This window comes from Hyperolius riggenbachi, chromosome 10 (genome assembly GCF_040937935.1).
Source record: "Hyperolius riggenbachi isolate aHypRig1 chromosome 10, aHypRig1.pri, whole genome shotgun sequence".
Classification (NCBI taxonomy): Eukaryota; Metazoa; Chordata; class Amphibia; order Anura; family Hyperoliidae; genus Hyperolius; species Hyperolius riggenbachi.
In genome coordinates, this window is record NC_090655.1 from 87,817,736 (window position 1) to 87,833,496 (window position 15,761).

Genomic DNA, 15,761 nt, shown 5'->3' on the forward strand with positions numbered 1-15,761 from the left:
GTCTGAGCTGGGCTGCTGCGAGGCGAGTGAGGGGCACCTGTCACTATCTAACTGGGGGTCCCTGTCACTACCTAACCTGGGGGTCCCTGTCACTCACTACCTAACCTGGGGGTCCCTGTCACTACCTAACCTGGGGGTCCCTGTCACTCACTACCTAACCTGGGGGGTGCCTGTCACTCACTACCTAACCTGGGGGGCGCCTGTCACTACCTAAACTGGGGGGCACCGGTCACTACCTAAACTGGGGGGCACCTGTCACTACCTAAACTGGGGGACTCCTGGCGCTACCTTAACTAGGGGGCACCTGTCACTAACTAAACTATCCAGCCCAGCATCACCACTAGCCAACCAGCCCAGAATCACTGTCAAAAACGCCAAAGCATCACCACCAGTCAGGCCAGCATTTACTACAACCAGCCAAGCACAGCCCAGCATTACCGCCAGCTAGGTCACAGAATCACCGCAGCCAACCCGGCCACAGCATCACCGCCAGCCAAGCCACAGCAACACTGCCAGGCCTTTCAGCCCACACATCATCCCCAATCCAGCCAAAACCAGTATTGCCAGGCACAGCAGCCAGTAGAGGAGAATTCAGAAGCCAGGTGAGAGGTGTCTACCATATTAAGGGGGCATTCTGCCTATTTATGTGAAATGCTGTCCATTTATGTGCCTGTCTTGTTGGGGGCCTCATGATTGCGGAATTTGTCTTGTTGGAGGCCTCATGATTTGTTGGGGGCCTCACGATTGCTGAATTTGTCATGTTGGGGACCTCATGATTGCTGAATCTGTCTTGATAGGGGTCTCACGATTGCTGAATCTGTCTTGATGGGGGGCCTCATGATTGCTGAATTTGTCTTGTTGGGGTCACATGATTGCTAACTGCGAGACTATGGGAAAGTTGAATCATCACCATATGAAACAATAGCATTAAACCTACTTGTTTAGCTTTTTAAAACCGAAAATAAAACTGGGAGGTTCTAAAAAAAAAAAAAAAAAAAAAAAAAAAAAAAAAAAAAAAAAAAGAATACATTTTTCAGGAGTAGGATGGATGAAATAGTTTATCTTCACAGTTTATTTTCAACTTGGATTTTCCATAATGTTCATGTATGAGTTAAAACATCTGTACGGTATTTAGCTTAAATTGCTGTTGCCACTTTGCGATAGATAAGTGACTTTTGGGTTGCAAAAGGTTCGCCACCATTGTCCTAATCTAATGTCCCACCATTGCTAAGTTCATGTAAATTTGTCTCCACTCGTGACCACACCCACATTCTGGTCCATGGCCCACCCATTTTTCGGCACACTAACTGCAGAGTGCTGAATTCTGCTGCCTACAGTGTGTACAGTATAAGCTGTTCTCTAGTGCCTGCACTATGTGCTGATCTACCTTCAATGTGTACAGTATAAGGTGTGCCTTTACTGATTGTAAACCAGCTGTATTGTATGCTGATCCCTGCTACTTTCAGTATGTACAGTAGTAGCTGTAAAGCCTGGTACACACATACAATTTTGATTAGCCAATTTTAGCTCTGTTCATCAAATTCATTGTCTGTTGGCCCACTTACTGCATGTAGGTGGTAAAATTGGTCAGTGATTGACCAATCAAAATTGTATGTGCATATACATCTTTGATCTATGCCTATACGGATTGTAAATTATCTAAAATGACAGGGGGCTTCATCCAATATTTTGATGGGCAGGCCCGTCATTTGTAGCTTACACTGCTGCTAAGTTCATGTACATTTGGCCCCACACATGGTCACGCCCACTCACTGCATGACCACGCTCATTTTTGCAACGGAGCACTGCGCGTGCCGCATATACCCACCATGCTGCTGGGATACTCCAAATATATAAAGAAAATATAAATAAATATAAATTGATGAGTAATAAGGCAAGTATATCTACTGAATACTCCCGACCGCCGCTGTTCAGCACCTAAACAAATGGACAGGGTAAGGAGATCAAACACTAACACTACTACTAAATAGCTCACAGGGAAAATTCAAACATTAAATTATATTTACCTTGTCAATTATTAAGAAGGAAAGTTTTATACTTTCCTTCCATTTTAGATTTACATTTTATTTTTTTTCCTTTATAGTCACCTCCCCATCCAGCACAGGCTTTTAACTTGGATCGTCTGCAACTTGTCCTACAACTGGTGGTCAAGGTAAAAATTGTGTTTCAAATCTTCATTTGTGAGATAAAGACGAGAAATGTTTATATCTCAAGAAATATTTTCCCACAGCGGAGGTCATCTCTGAGCAGTGGCGGCTCCAGGAAATTTTTTTAGGGGGTGCTATGCAGGTGCTGGACCAATTTCCGGGGGAGCTGACGGCAAAAAATGGGTGTGGCTACAACCTGCGGCGCGCTTAAAATGGGCGTGGTCATGACCGGATGAGGGCGGGGCTAACTGTAATTTAAAGTGAACCCAGGGTGAGAGTGATATGGTGGCTGCCATATTTATTTCCTTTTAAACAATACTAGTTGCCTGGCAGCCTTGCTGATCTATTTGGCTGTAGTAGTGAACTGAATTACACCAGAAACAAGCCATGCAGCTAATCTTGTCAGTACTGACAATATTGTCAGAAACCCCTGACCTGCTGCATGCTTGTTCAGGGTCTATGGTTGAAAGAATAAGAGGCAGAGGACCAGCACGGCAGCCAGGCAACTGGTATTGCTTAAAGGGAGATAAATATGGCAGCCTCAATATTATTCTCACCTTGGGTTCCCTTTAAAAGTGCAACGCAAAGACAGAGGGCCCAAGTTTTGGTGACCCTTTTCCCAGAAAATTCACATAATTGTGCAGGTTTTCTCAAGAAAATACACGTAATGTGAGCAGATTTTAACAAAAAACACGTCCAATGACCCCAATATGCACAATCGTTATCAGATATGGTTCCAATATGCACAATCGGTAGCAGATATGACCCCAATATGCACAATCGGTAGCAGATATGGTCCCAATATGCACAATCGGTAGCAGATATGGTCCCAATATGCACAATCGGTAGCAGATATGGTCCCAATATGCACAATCGGTAGCAGATATGGTCCCAATATGCACAATCGGTAGCAGATATGGTCCCAATATGCACAATCGGTAGCAGATATGGTCCCAATATGCACAATCGGTAGCAGATATGGTCCCAATATGCACAATCGGTAGCAGATATGGTCCCAATATGCACAATCGGTAGCAGATATGGTCCCAATATGCACAATCGGTAGCAGATATGGTCCCAATATGCACAATCGGTAGCAGATATGGTCCCAATATGCACAATCGGTGGCAGATATGGTCCCAATATGCACAATCGTTATCAGATATGGCCCCAATATGCACAATCGTTATCAGATATGGCCCCAATATGCACAATCGTTATCAGATATGGCCCCAATATGCACAATCGTTATCAGATATGGCCCCAATATGCACAATCGGTAGCAGATATGACCCCAATATGCACAATCGGTAGCAGATATGACCCCAATATGCACAATCGGTAGCAGATATGACTCCAATATGCACAATCGGTAGCAGATATGACTCCAATATGCACAATCCGTAGCAGAAATGACCCCAATATGCACAATCGGTAGCAGAAATGACCCCAATATGCACAATCGGTAGTAGAAATGACCCCAATATGCACAATCGGTAGTAGAAATGACCCCAATATGCACAATCGGTAGCAGAAATGACCCCAATATGTACAATCGGTAGCAGAAATGACCCCAATATGCACAATCGGTAGCAGAAATGACCCCAATATGCACAATCGGTAGCAGAAATGACCCCAATATGCACAATCCGTAGCAGATATGACCCCAATATGCACAATCCGTAGCAGATATGACCCCAATATGCACAATCTGTAGCAGATATGACCCCAATATGCACAATTCGTAGCAGATATGACCCCAATATGCACAATCAGCATCACCTGAAAAAGAAAAGAAAAACCCATTTACTCACCTACAGCCAGAAGACCTTCTTTCCCGACCTCCTGTCCCGAGTCCCGACCTCATTGTGGCGCGCAGCGCCCGCGCGCCCACGATCCTCTTCCTTCCCGACGTCACGACGAGACTTCCTGCCTGCATGCAGAGAGCAGGGCTACGGGAAAATGGCCGCCCGAAGCCATGCACTGCAGACTCGAAGTCTGCAGAACAGGGCTCCGGGCGGCCATCTTACCGTAGCCCTGCCTGCTGCTCCGTGCTGCCGCTGTGTGAACTGACTTGGCGTCTTTTAGACGCCTGAAGTCAGTTCACTCCAGGGGGTGCTTTGGGGGTGCTTGGACAATTCTAGGGGGTGCTCGAGCACCCCCTTGCACCCCCCTGGCGCCGCCCCTGTCTCTATAGCAAAGTAATGCAAAGTTATGCTGAATTTATAAGCGCTTTGTATTCTCTGTTACTAGGTCAACAAAACCACACATCTCCCGTCTCATTGATTAAAAGGATGTTAATATATGTCTTATACTCGCTATATCACAATAGACTATCCAGGGTTGCCAGGTCGTACAAAAACAATCCATTACAGCATTAGCATTGATTTTTTTTTCTGTATCATTATATAAACTATTCTTCATGTTTTCGACCGACAGTAGAGGGCCTGCCAAATAGCAGCAATGCATATTCATTTTTCTACTGCATTATATTGCAATCACCAAGCAACTGAAATAGGGCAACTGGGTAATTTAAAGGGGCACTACAGCGAAATGTAGGCTACAGGGATTATCCTAGTAGCATGTTTCTAATAGGAAGAGAGATACATATTAGGTAGTGATTTTGTTTACAAAGGTTGGCTGGATAGGACAATATATAGCACAGATACTGGTGTTAATTCTCAACTCCATTCAACCCATGAAAAAGAAATTCTATCCAGCACTTTTCTTATATACACTTTATATTCATGTATCCGGATTGTGTGTATAAATGTAAGCCTAACTAAAACCAAAACCAAACTCAAATTCTAAGATAAAATTATATGCAGACAGCGCTCTTCCTCTGTAAAAACGCACAACCTTCACCATATACAGCATCTTTTTGGAATATGACTCACCGTTATGGCGAAGGGCGTGGTTTATGGTGGGGCCTCTTTTATACTGGGGTGGTTTTATTGCGTTGTGTTACTGCATGGAAACACTCGGCAACTAAAGTCAATGGTGCCTTTCATACCTGGGTGGTGGAATGCACCGCAGCGAAAGTACACCGGATGTCATGAAAGTCTATGGCGATGCAGCTATCTTAAAGTGCAAGTGAACTGCAAGTATTCACATCACGCATGCACGGAAGCATATTTTGTCAATACACTTACGCGCAATTAGAGATCCTCACTTCCTGCTTGGCCTGCTGCTGGAGGGGTATTAATACCATGGGCGTCCGCACGTCTGGCAAAATGGGGCATGCATACTCCCCTGGCCAGCTGCCCCCCCCCCCTCCCAGCCACATGAATATGGACGTGACCGGCCACCTACCCTGGGGTGGCAGCGGAGAGAGAGAAAAGGGAGCGCGTGGACCTAACCTGGGGGGCACCTGTCACTACCTAAACTGAGGGTCCCTTTCACTACTACCTAACCTGGGGGGGGGGGGTCTCTGTCACTACCTAACCTGGGGGGTCCCTGTCACTATCTAACCTGGGGGGCGCCTGTCACTACCTAACCTGGGGGGCTCCTGTCACTACATACACTGGGGGGTTCGTCACTACCTAACCTGGGGGGCACCTGTCAGTACCTAAACTGGGGTCCCTGTCACTACCTAACCTGGGGGGCGCCTGTCACTACCTAAACTGGGGGGCTCCTGTCACTACATACACTTGGGGGTCCCTGTCACTACCTGAACTGGGGGCACCTGTCACTACATACACTGGGGGACTCCTGTCACTACCTGAACTGGGGGGCTCCTGTCACTACCTAAACTGGGGGGGCTCCTGGCGCTACCTAAACTAGGGGGCTTCTGTCACTACCTAAACTATCCAGGCCAGCCAGCCCAGCATCACCACCAGCCAACCAGCCCAAAATCACTGTCAAAAAGGCCACAGCATCACCACCAGTCAGACCACAGATCACTGCCAGGCCTTTCAGCCCACACATCCTCCCCAATCCAGCCAAAAACAGTATTGCCAGGCCAGCCAGGCACAGCAGCCAGTAGAGGAGAATTCAGAAGCCAGGTGAGAGGTGTCTACCATATTAGGGAGGCATTTTGCCTATTTATGTGAAATGCTGTCTATTTATGTGCCTCATGGTTACTGAATTTGTCTTGTTGAGGGCCTCATGGTTACTGAATTTGTCTTGTTGGGGGCCTCATGATTGCTGAATTTGTGTTGTTGGGGGTCACATGATTGCTAACTGCGAGACTATGGAAAAAACTGAATCATCATCATATGAGACATTAGCATTAAACCTACTTTTTTAGCTTTTTAAAACAGAAAATTAAACTGGGAGGTTCTAAAAAATTTTCAGGAGTAGGATGGATGAAATTGTTTATCTTCACAGTTAGATTTTCCATAATGTTCATGTAGGAGTTAAAACGTTTGTATTTTTCGTTTAAATTGCTGTTGACACTTTGCGATAGATAAGTGACTTTTGGGTTGCAGTTTGGGCACTCGACCTCCAAAAGGTTCGCCACCACTGTCCTAAGCTAATGTCCCACCATTGCTAAGTTCATGTAAATTTGTCTCCACCCGTGACCATACCCACATTCTGGTCCATGACCACCCCCATTTTTTGGCCAACGTAACCCCGTTTTTCGGTGCTACGTGCGCTACACAATGTACCCCCAATTTTCAGCGCCACGTCACCTCCCTTTTTTGCCCCCCCCCCCCCGCAAAATTTTCTGTGGATGCCCATGATTAATATGGAAATCCCCGAAGGCTGTTTTTGCCGTTGCGGTGCAATGCGACCCCCACATCGCAAAAATAGAAACAATGCCTAGTGTGAAACCGGCCTAAAGGTTGCATGTTTTTACCAAGGAAGAGCCCTGTCTGCATTCAATTCTGCTCACTGCTACAGAGACCGTCTCTTTGAGCTTAATTATAGGAACGCCTCCAATAATTACAGTGAATACTTTTTCTTGGACTTTTTTTTTTTTTGTTTTTTTTTTAACTTGGGCCATGTTCACATTATGAAACGCGGTTGACCGTGCGTTCGGAACGCAACACATATGAACGCACGCCATCCGCGTTTCTATGCATTGCGTGGCTGATCCCAATCACCTGAAGTGAATGGTTCAGCCGCATGTTTCAGCAAAAAAATGGGTGCAGCATGCGTTCCCAGACCGCACTGGTCCGGAACACATGCAGTGTGAACATCAGACAGTGCAGTCTATGCCCTGTCTGATGCCATGCGAGTCTGCCTCCTGCACGCGTTCCCGAAACGCGTGCAATGTGAACGGGGCCTAATAGTACTTAGTGTCGGAGTCAGTAGTGAAAGAGGCATATAGTACTGGGTGACACACGGGCCTGATATTATCCCTCTTTGCTGTTCACCATATTCATGCTACCACATGGAAAAATCATACAAAAACAGACGGACATATCATTGCTATGCTGATGACATCCAGCTATATTTATCATTTGAACCTGGCGTCACAGACCCTACCCCACAAATAAACACGTGCTTGGCTGAGCTTCATGAAAGGATGAATAATAACTGGCTAAAACTAAACGCTGACAAAACCAAGGTTATTATTGTCAGAGCTCAGCTTTCGACAGCAAAGCGGCTCCAGACCCAGCCACCACCACTAAGCATAGGAAGCGAGGACCTGAACAACTCAGACTTTGCGCAGCCTCAGTGTACTGACTGATGGGGAATTAAGCTTCAGGAATCAAATCTCTGCTTCTTTCACCTAAGGAACATTGCAAGGATTAAACACCTCCTACCTTAAGCGGATCTTCCAACCCTAGTTCATGCCTTCATCGCATCAAGGCTTGACTACTGCAATGTTCTCTATACAGGCCTTCCACTCAAAGACCTGCACTGCCTGCAGTTAGTACAGAATGCCACTGCAAGGCTGTTAACCCTCCTGGCGGTCTATTAAAATCCACCAGGGGGCAGCGCAGCAGTCTTTTTTTTAATTTTTTTTTTTTAAATCATGTAGCGGTCGCTACATGATAGCCGCTGTGCAGCGGCATCCCCCGCCCTCTTAGATTGCCTCCGGCGATCTCTGATCAGGAAATCCCATTCAAAGAACGGGATTTCCTGGAGGGCTTTCCGTCGTCATCAACGTCATTGGGAGTCCCGATCCACCCCTCAGCGCTGCCTGGCACTCAATGGCCAGGCAGCGCACGGGGTCTGGGGGGGGGCGGCGGATAGCGGCGATCGAGAGCGGAGCGGCGCCGATCGGTGTGCTCACGCAGCTAGCAAAGTGCTAGCAAAAAAAAAAAAAATACGCAAATCGGCCCAGCAGGGCCTGAGAAAACCTCCTGTGCGGCTTACCCCGAACGTTACCACCAGGAAGGTTAACTAGCCAACCCCACCATTGCCACATAACACCCACCTTTCGCTCACTCCACTGGCTAAAGATAAAATGGAGAATTCTGTTTAACATTGGCTTATTGACATTCAAATCCTAGCACAATCTGGGCCCTGGCTACCTGAAGGACATGTTGCAACTGCATCACTCCCCCCCCCCCCCACCACCACAATCTTAGATCACAAGAATTTAATAACCTGGTCACCCCCAGAGTCCACCTCAAAACCTTTAGAGTCAGAGCCTTCTGTCATGCTACCCCTACACTTTGGAACTACCTGCCACACACAATCAGGGATGGCCCTGGAAGCATTTAAGTAAAAACTGAAAAACCACAAGTTTAGCATGGCATTTATGAACATCTGACTGACTATTTCCTCTGTAACACATTCCAGCCTGCAACCCTGTATTGATCTGAGACATATCTATCTGCTTTGAGTCCTATGGGAGAAAAGCGCTTTCAAATGTTATTGTATTGAATTGTAACTCAATCGATCCACACTCTTGAAATGTACAAAATGTGAAAAGTAATATGTACATCTGACCTCTCATCCGTCTGCCACACAAGTTGCCACACATATCCAATGTCATCTTCCAGGCCACATGACCCATTGCAAGTGACGGGGTCATAAGCACAGCCAATAACTTGCATCTTGGAGGAGGGGTTACATGATCAGTAGCCAGACATGCCAGATCACATGGCTTGGACACCTACCAATAGCACAAAGGCCACTTCGTAGTCAAGATGACCAAATAAACATCAGCTGCCTACCTGAGCACACAATGCTAACACAATTATTACAAATGCCATGACAGAGTGCTGGCCAATGCTTCAAAAGCTACAGTGTAGCCAAGGTAACATTGTGTATGGGTATCTTCACATGAAGTACATAACGTGTATATCAGGGGGACTGCAGTGTTGTGGCAATCAGCAATTACATCATTCAGTTTTGTGAAACAGGATTGTACAATCTATATGATAAAGAGTTGCTTTAGCTTTGCAATGTAACTTTTAGAAGTAGCTGAATAATATTTCTGAGATGACTGAGGCTGGGAATAATGTGGGGCATGCTCTGTTCTCAGTAATAGCCTCTGCTGATTAGACAGCTCTGCATTTTAAATAAACCCTGTTTAATCCAAAATGCACCCTGCACAGATGCTTTAAATTAAGCAGATTCCATCTCATCAACAATCAGATTTCCAATGGTAATTTGTGTAAAATACGGGTTTTATTTTCCCATGAAAGACAACTGTTAAAATAAGTGCTAACTGGGATTTTTTATTTTGCAAACTGTATTTTAATAAAAAGATAAACGGGTCGTTTATGCAAATGTACAGCATGGTATGGGCAGCACAGTGAACAGCACTCTCACCTTGCGAATCCCAGCCAGGCCACTATCTGCAAGGAGTTTGTATGTTATCCTCGTGTGTGTGTGTGTTCCTCCGGGCACCCATGTTTCCTCCCACATCCCAAAAACATACAGATAAGTGAATTAACTTTTCCCTAAATTGGTCCTGGACTATGATACATGCACTACACAATACATACATAGACATATGACTATGGTAGGGATTAGATTGTGAGCCCCTTTGAGGGACAGTTAGTAACAAGACAATGTACTCAGTACAGCTGTATAAATACTAAATAATAATATAATTTATTTATTCCTTTAATAAACAAAGCTGCATGCATCTAAGCAGTCGGCTGTCTCGGCCACTTGCTGCGCTCTTCTCACATTTGTTCTACAGCTCTGCCACCTCCTCTTCTGGCATATTCTCCTTGTGGGCACATGCATGACGTCATCACATCCAACACACCCTAAAGCCGCCATGCTGGCCCATAGCCTATGAACCAATCATAAAGGAAGAGTAGTGTCATGTGGAGAGGAGGGCAGGTCCGTAATGCAGTCATGTGTGTTGAGGGGGCAGTGCCAGTTAGGCAATTCAGTTTGGCTCATTTCCATGACGCTGTCTTGCTACTTCACAGTGCTTGGCAGTTAAAAGAAGGGGCTTAACTTAGTAGACAGCCCATGTAACTTAGGAACGCACACTACACAGCACAACCGTGCGTAGCTTGCGCACATTTTTTAAGCGCACTTTCATGACTCGATCCCAATGTCACATTTGACTTCTGTCCTAAAATGGAAATACAGGCAAAATATCCACTCTACTCCAATAGGTTAGCCACATCTTAAGAACTTCTACAAAAATGTAACCGCTAGAAAGTTATTGAGAGGGTTATCAGTATTCCACATTGCTCAAAAGCTTATCAATGAAAAGCCATTTAATTGCAGTTCCTAAGGGTGAGCAAACATAGCAGAAGAAGTTTTCTTTTTTATTGAAGGTTAAGGCCTCTTTCACACCAGGACTTCAATTTCAATACCTCTAATGCAACGCATGGTGATGTTGAAGTTGGACGTCAGATTGAGCCGCGTTATGCAGCTCTTGGTGCGCGGTTTTCGTTCTATCTATACTGATAGAACAGCTGCTAGTGGATAGCCGGATAGTGATGGGAAGTCCGGATGTTTTCAAGGATTCTGAGGATTCAAATCGGATCATTGAAAAGATTCGGATCTTTGAACCGAATCATTTGAATCATTTTACTAGGGAAGCAGACTGGGGTGAAATGACTAGCAGGACACGACTTTCCCTGCACTGTACATTCTGTATGTTCTTGTTTCTTCCAGACAGACATCCACTGTGAACCGAATCGTTCATAGTGATGATCCAGATGATTCGACTCACAAAAAATATCCGGATCAAATGAATGATTTATTCATGATCCGGACAACACTACGAGTCCAGGTTACATCACCACAGTGCAGTGAATATAAATTAGCCATGTGGCTAGTCACTGAGCATGTGCAAGCAGTCTAACGCAGCTAAAGCCCAGTATAACCCACAGCATGCTGCACTTTCATTCAACGTGTAGCGTTACAATGTAACGCAACGTGGGCACTCTGAACAGCACATTGATTTTTCATTACTGTGAGTTGGGCTGCGTTACTGGCTGCTGTAACATGGGACTTTAACATCCCACTGTAAAAGCAGCCTTAGCGTGGCTGTAAGCAGAGAAAGGGCAAGTTTTCATCAAATGTTAGGCTAGACTGTAAATCTGCTTTAAATCTTTTAACCAACAAGTAAAGAATAAGTTTAAATAAAAAATTTGAGCCATCAAACCTGAACAAGTATTCAAAATTTCTTTAATTAGTCAAAGTAGTGCTGGACAGACTTGATCTGTTTTCCTGTAGAGTCAAAGCATGCAAGTCCATCTTCAATGCCCAATATGCACATCTCGCCAGAATGCCACCCTTGCACAGTTCCCGACCTCATTTCCCATGGCTGCTGTTCTCCGTTCACAAATTAATTTTTCATGTGGTCTTATTACGCTTTCATCCCGGATGATCTGACTTCAAAGATGCTTTTGGAACTTCTTTAGAATACATCTGACATTAAGCCTAGCTATTTGAAGACTAATAATGGGGCATATGCAATTTGAGGTGATAAGCTTGCAGAATGCAAACTTCTTATCCCCCAACATCTCTCAGAATTCGATTGCCAGCTTCACCTAAGCGATGCCTGAGCATAAAGAGCATTACTCAGGAGAATAATAGCTATTCATCTGAGCGATACGCCTATGTGTCCGGCGAGGGGGAAAGCATTTGTGCTGTCCTTCATTCTGTTCCACGCCGGTTTCATCTGAACCACCAGACCCGCTGAGACTGCCGCCGCAACTTCTCTATGCTTATAACTAGTAATAGAGAACATTGGAGCTCTGGGCAAAGCATCTTCATAGCTCCTGCTGTGGTCTACCTCCATTGGTCCACTAGGTCCTTCCTAGGTATTCTTAGGAGGGAGCTATAAAAACACTTTGCCAGGTTTCCAGAATTCTCTATTGCCCCCCAGAAGCGGAGGACAGCGGCGGTGGTCTTAGCGGATCCGGCGTTTTAGCTCAAGCCGGTGTGGAGAAACAGTGCCAGGGGAGTCTGGCATGTAGCAGGGGGACGTCGGGTGAGCTCCTACGTTTCTGGAGTTGAATCCGTGGCTAGCGACGGGTGCAGTGGCCGAAGGAGATTCTTCAATCAAGATTTACAGGAGAAGAAAGCCTACATGGGTGAGAAGGGATGGGTGAGTTGGGGAGGCGCACTATAGTTTTTTTGATTGTAATTAATACATTTCAGAACATGGCATAACCCTTCTAAACTTTCTTCATCTCCTTCTCACCCATACAGGCTGGTGTACCCAGACAAGCTGACTTAACCTGCGTGGGGCACGGTCATATAATAATTCCAGTACTTGTATAGCGCTTTTCTCCTGTTGGACTTGAGAGGTAGTGATGGGCTCATGGGTAGAAAAGTAGCCAAATCCGTGATTCAAATGAGGCCTAATTGCCTCAGGTGTGTGCTTTGCCTCTGACACAGGAGACCTGGGTTCAAATCTCGGCTCTTCCCATTTCAGTAAACCAGCAGCTATTTAGTAAGAATTTCTTGGGTGAGACCCCCATAACACTGCTACTATAGTGTGCTCTTGTTGCTGCCTCTCAATAGTGATGGGCTCACTGGTAGAAAAGTAGCTGAATCTGTGATTCTAATGAGGCTTAATTGTCTCAGGTGTGTGCATGGGGGACAGGGGGTTAATTACCTAGATGTCCGGGCGCTTTTATACGTATCAAATGCCTGCACACGTCCAATGGGACGAGTTCCACAACTCAATACTGCGCACTTCCGGCTGAAGGAGGAAGTGCGCAGTATTGAGTCGTGGAATGCGACCCATTGCACACGTGAGAGCGTTTGATATGTATAGAAGCGCCTGGACATCTAGGTAATTGACTCCCTGTCCCCCATACACACACCTGAGACAATTCAGCCTCATTAATATCACAGATTCAGCTACTTTTCTACCCGTGAGCCCATCACTATTGAGAGGCAGCAACAAGAGCACACTCTAGTAGCAGTGTTAGGGGGTCTCACCCAAAATATTCTTACTAAATAGCTGCTGGCTTACTGAAATGGGAAGAGCCGAGATTTGAACCAAGGTCTCCTGTGTCAGAGGCAGAGGCCTTAACCATTACACTATCCAGCCCCTACTATTCTAGCCCATTTGATACAAGATATGGTGGGCACTGAAAGGAGGGGCAACAAAGCCTTCCCCTCCCTTACAGAGCCCTTGTTCAGTGATTTTAACCATGGCCCAATTGTTGGAGACTTGTGTAAAAGCAGATTTCTGGGATTCCATATACATAGTAGACTCTAGCACAGCCTTTCTCAACCTGTTTTTACCCTGGAGGAACCCTGCACACTTTTGGATCTCAAGGAACCCCTGCAAACAATTTTTTTTGATCTCGAAGAACCCCTGGATTTATTTTGCAGGTCTTTAAAAGTAGGTGAGTCTGTTAATTTAACTACCCCCTATTACACTCATTATACTGTGCTCATTATTATTCTTACCCCCAATTTAGTGCTTCTTTTTACAGTACCCCCTATTATAATGTGCTCTATTATACTTTCTTCACAATGGGGGAAAATGCCAAGGAACCCCTGCTGAGTCCTCAAGGAATCCTGGTTGAGAAAGCCTGCTCTAGGGTTTATTCAGAATGGTGTAAAAATGCATAACATCCTGCAAGCAGCAGTTCAGTAGACAAGCATTCTGAGGAAAATGTTTTTAGTTGGTTTTTAGTAAATATGAAGAGGTAAGATACCTCTTTGTTTGTTTCTAAACATTCAATTTTGTATAACCTCCACACCTTGTTACAGAATTGGCATAGCATGCCTAGTAAAGTGCCCAGTGAGTGCATATGTACTACTGTACAAGTCACAAATAAAAAGTGCTATACAGGTCTGACTAAGGACTCGAGCATTATTGTGGCGCCGTCAGCACACTGAACATAATGAATAGGACCCAGTGTTATACCACACACCATACCTCACAACTTTTTGAGGTAAGAAAGAGGGACACTAAGACACGCCCCTGACACATCATAACCACACCCTAACCACACCCCCAGTCACACATACTACAAACCCTTCCTCAGCAAAAGACTCATACTACACTGTTCCTTTCTATATTCATCATTAGTTTTCCTTCATTTTAACATTTGAAAATCAGGAATATATCAATTTAAATGATGGGAATAGAGTCAATAAAGTAGAGTTTTCATTAGAAAAATACCATACATATATTTACACAAATGTGTACATAAGTCCTGAAAGAGGGACAAATGAGGAAGAAAGAGGGACAAAGGAGGTTGGTTCCCAAAGCGGGACTGTCCCTCCAAAAAAGGGGCAGTTGTGAGCTATGCCACACTGAAATGCAGCATGCAGGACGTTTCTGGGACCCATTATGTTGCACTGTATTGAGAGAAAAAAAAAAAAAAAAGCATGCCCAGGTTGGTAGTATGTCCTGGGATAGTGCTTTTATGAAGTATTTGTAGTAGGAGCTGTAATTTGGTAACTTTCCAGCTGACTGTCATGAAAGACAGAATCGCTACAGGTGGCCATACATCAGGCGACTTGGCAGCCGATCGACCATCCGATTAGATTATTATAATCAAATGAAAATCGGTGCCGCCACGCTTATGCCCGACCGGCAATGCAAAGTCAATCGCGCATGCTGCAAGATGTTTGGCCGACTTGCTCCATCGAGTGCGCATCGGTAACTGCGGGCAATTTCGGGACGATCGGCGAAAGCGTTGAAACACCCGGCACTGTCTCCCCTAATGTTAAGTGTCCCCCCACCCCACACCCCAGTGCATGGTAAACATTACCTGTCTGCAACCTCCGCTTGTCTCCACAGGCTCTGGGTGCACTCTGTTCTGCATACATGCGCACCGGATGCAGCATCACAAGGCTGATTCCAGATCGATTTCAGCAGGAAACTGATCGGGAATCAGCCTGCGGTGTATGGGCAGCTGACAGATCTCTCTCATCAGATTCGATTAGAGAGAGATTGGTCTCTTGGTTGAATCATTACTAGATTTATAGATAGATTACCAAAATGCTGCTGCATGATCAGCACAATGCCACATGCCCATGGGCGTCCGCACGCTGGGCAAAATGGCCGCCCCTCGCTGCCTATTGACAGCAGGCATCCCAGCGTCAGACCTCCAATCAGCCAGCGACAAGTGAGTGCAGGCACTAGGACCTCACGGACACCACACTGATATGGGAAAGTGACATCACTTCCGCATATGCAGCGTGATGTTCACGGAGTAACATGCACCCACTCTCACTGGTCGCCAGCTGATTCTGACGTCTGTGTCTGGCTGCTGCTGTCACTAAGGTGAGAGGGGC

At 45.5% G+C, this 15,761-nt stretch overlaps 2 protein-coding genes across 10 annotated transcripts in view; one reads left to right on the top strand and one right to left on the bottom strand.

Annotated features, from left to right (window-relative positions):
- Positions 1 to 15,761, top strand: part of FAM13C (family with sequence similarity 13 member C) — a 508,143-nt gene that overhangs the window by 433,778 nt on the left and 58,604 nt on the right. For 3 of the 7 annotated variants that reach the window (XR_011024565.1, XR_011024563.1, XR_011024566.1), the window contains one exon: positions 2,105 to 2,173. Coding sequence is in view for 1 of the 7 variants with exons in the window: in XM_068258692.1 (XP_068114793.1) it covers positions 2,105 to 2,133 (29 nt within the window). In the remaining 6 variants the exon portion in view is untranslated. Of the gene's footprint in view, positions 1 to 2,104; positions 2,192 to 15,761 lie in introns of those variants that run through there. The other 4 variants (XR_011024568.1, XR_011024564.1, XR_011024567.1 and 1 more) reach the window with 2 other exon arrangements.
- PHYHIPL (phytanoyl-CoA 2-hydroxylase interacting protein like) overlaps positions 1 to 15,761 on the bottom strand; it is a 301,123-nt gene that overhangs the window by 41,517 nt on the left and 243,845 nt on the right. The gene's annotated exons all lie outside the window — the stretch shown is intronic.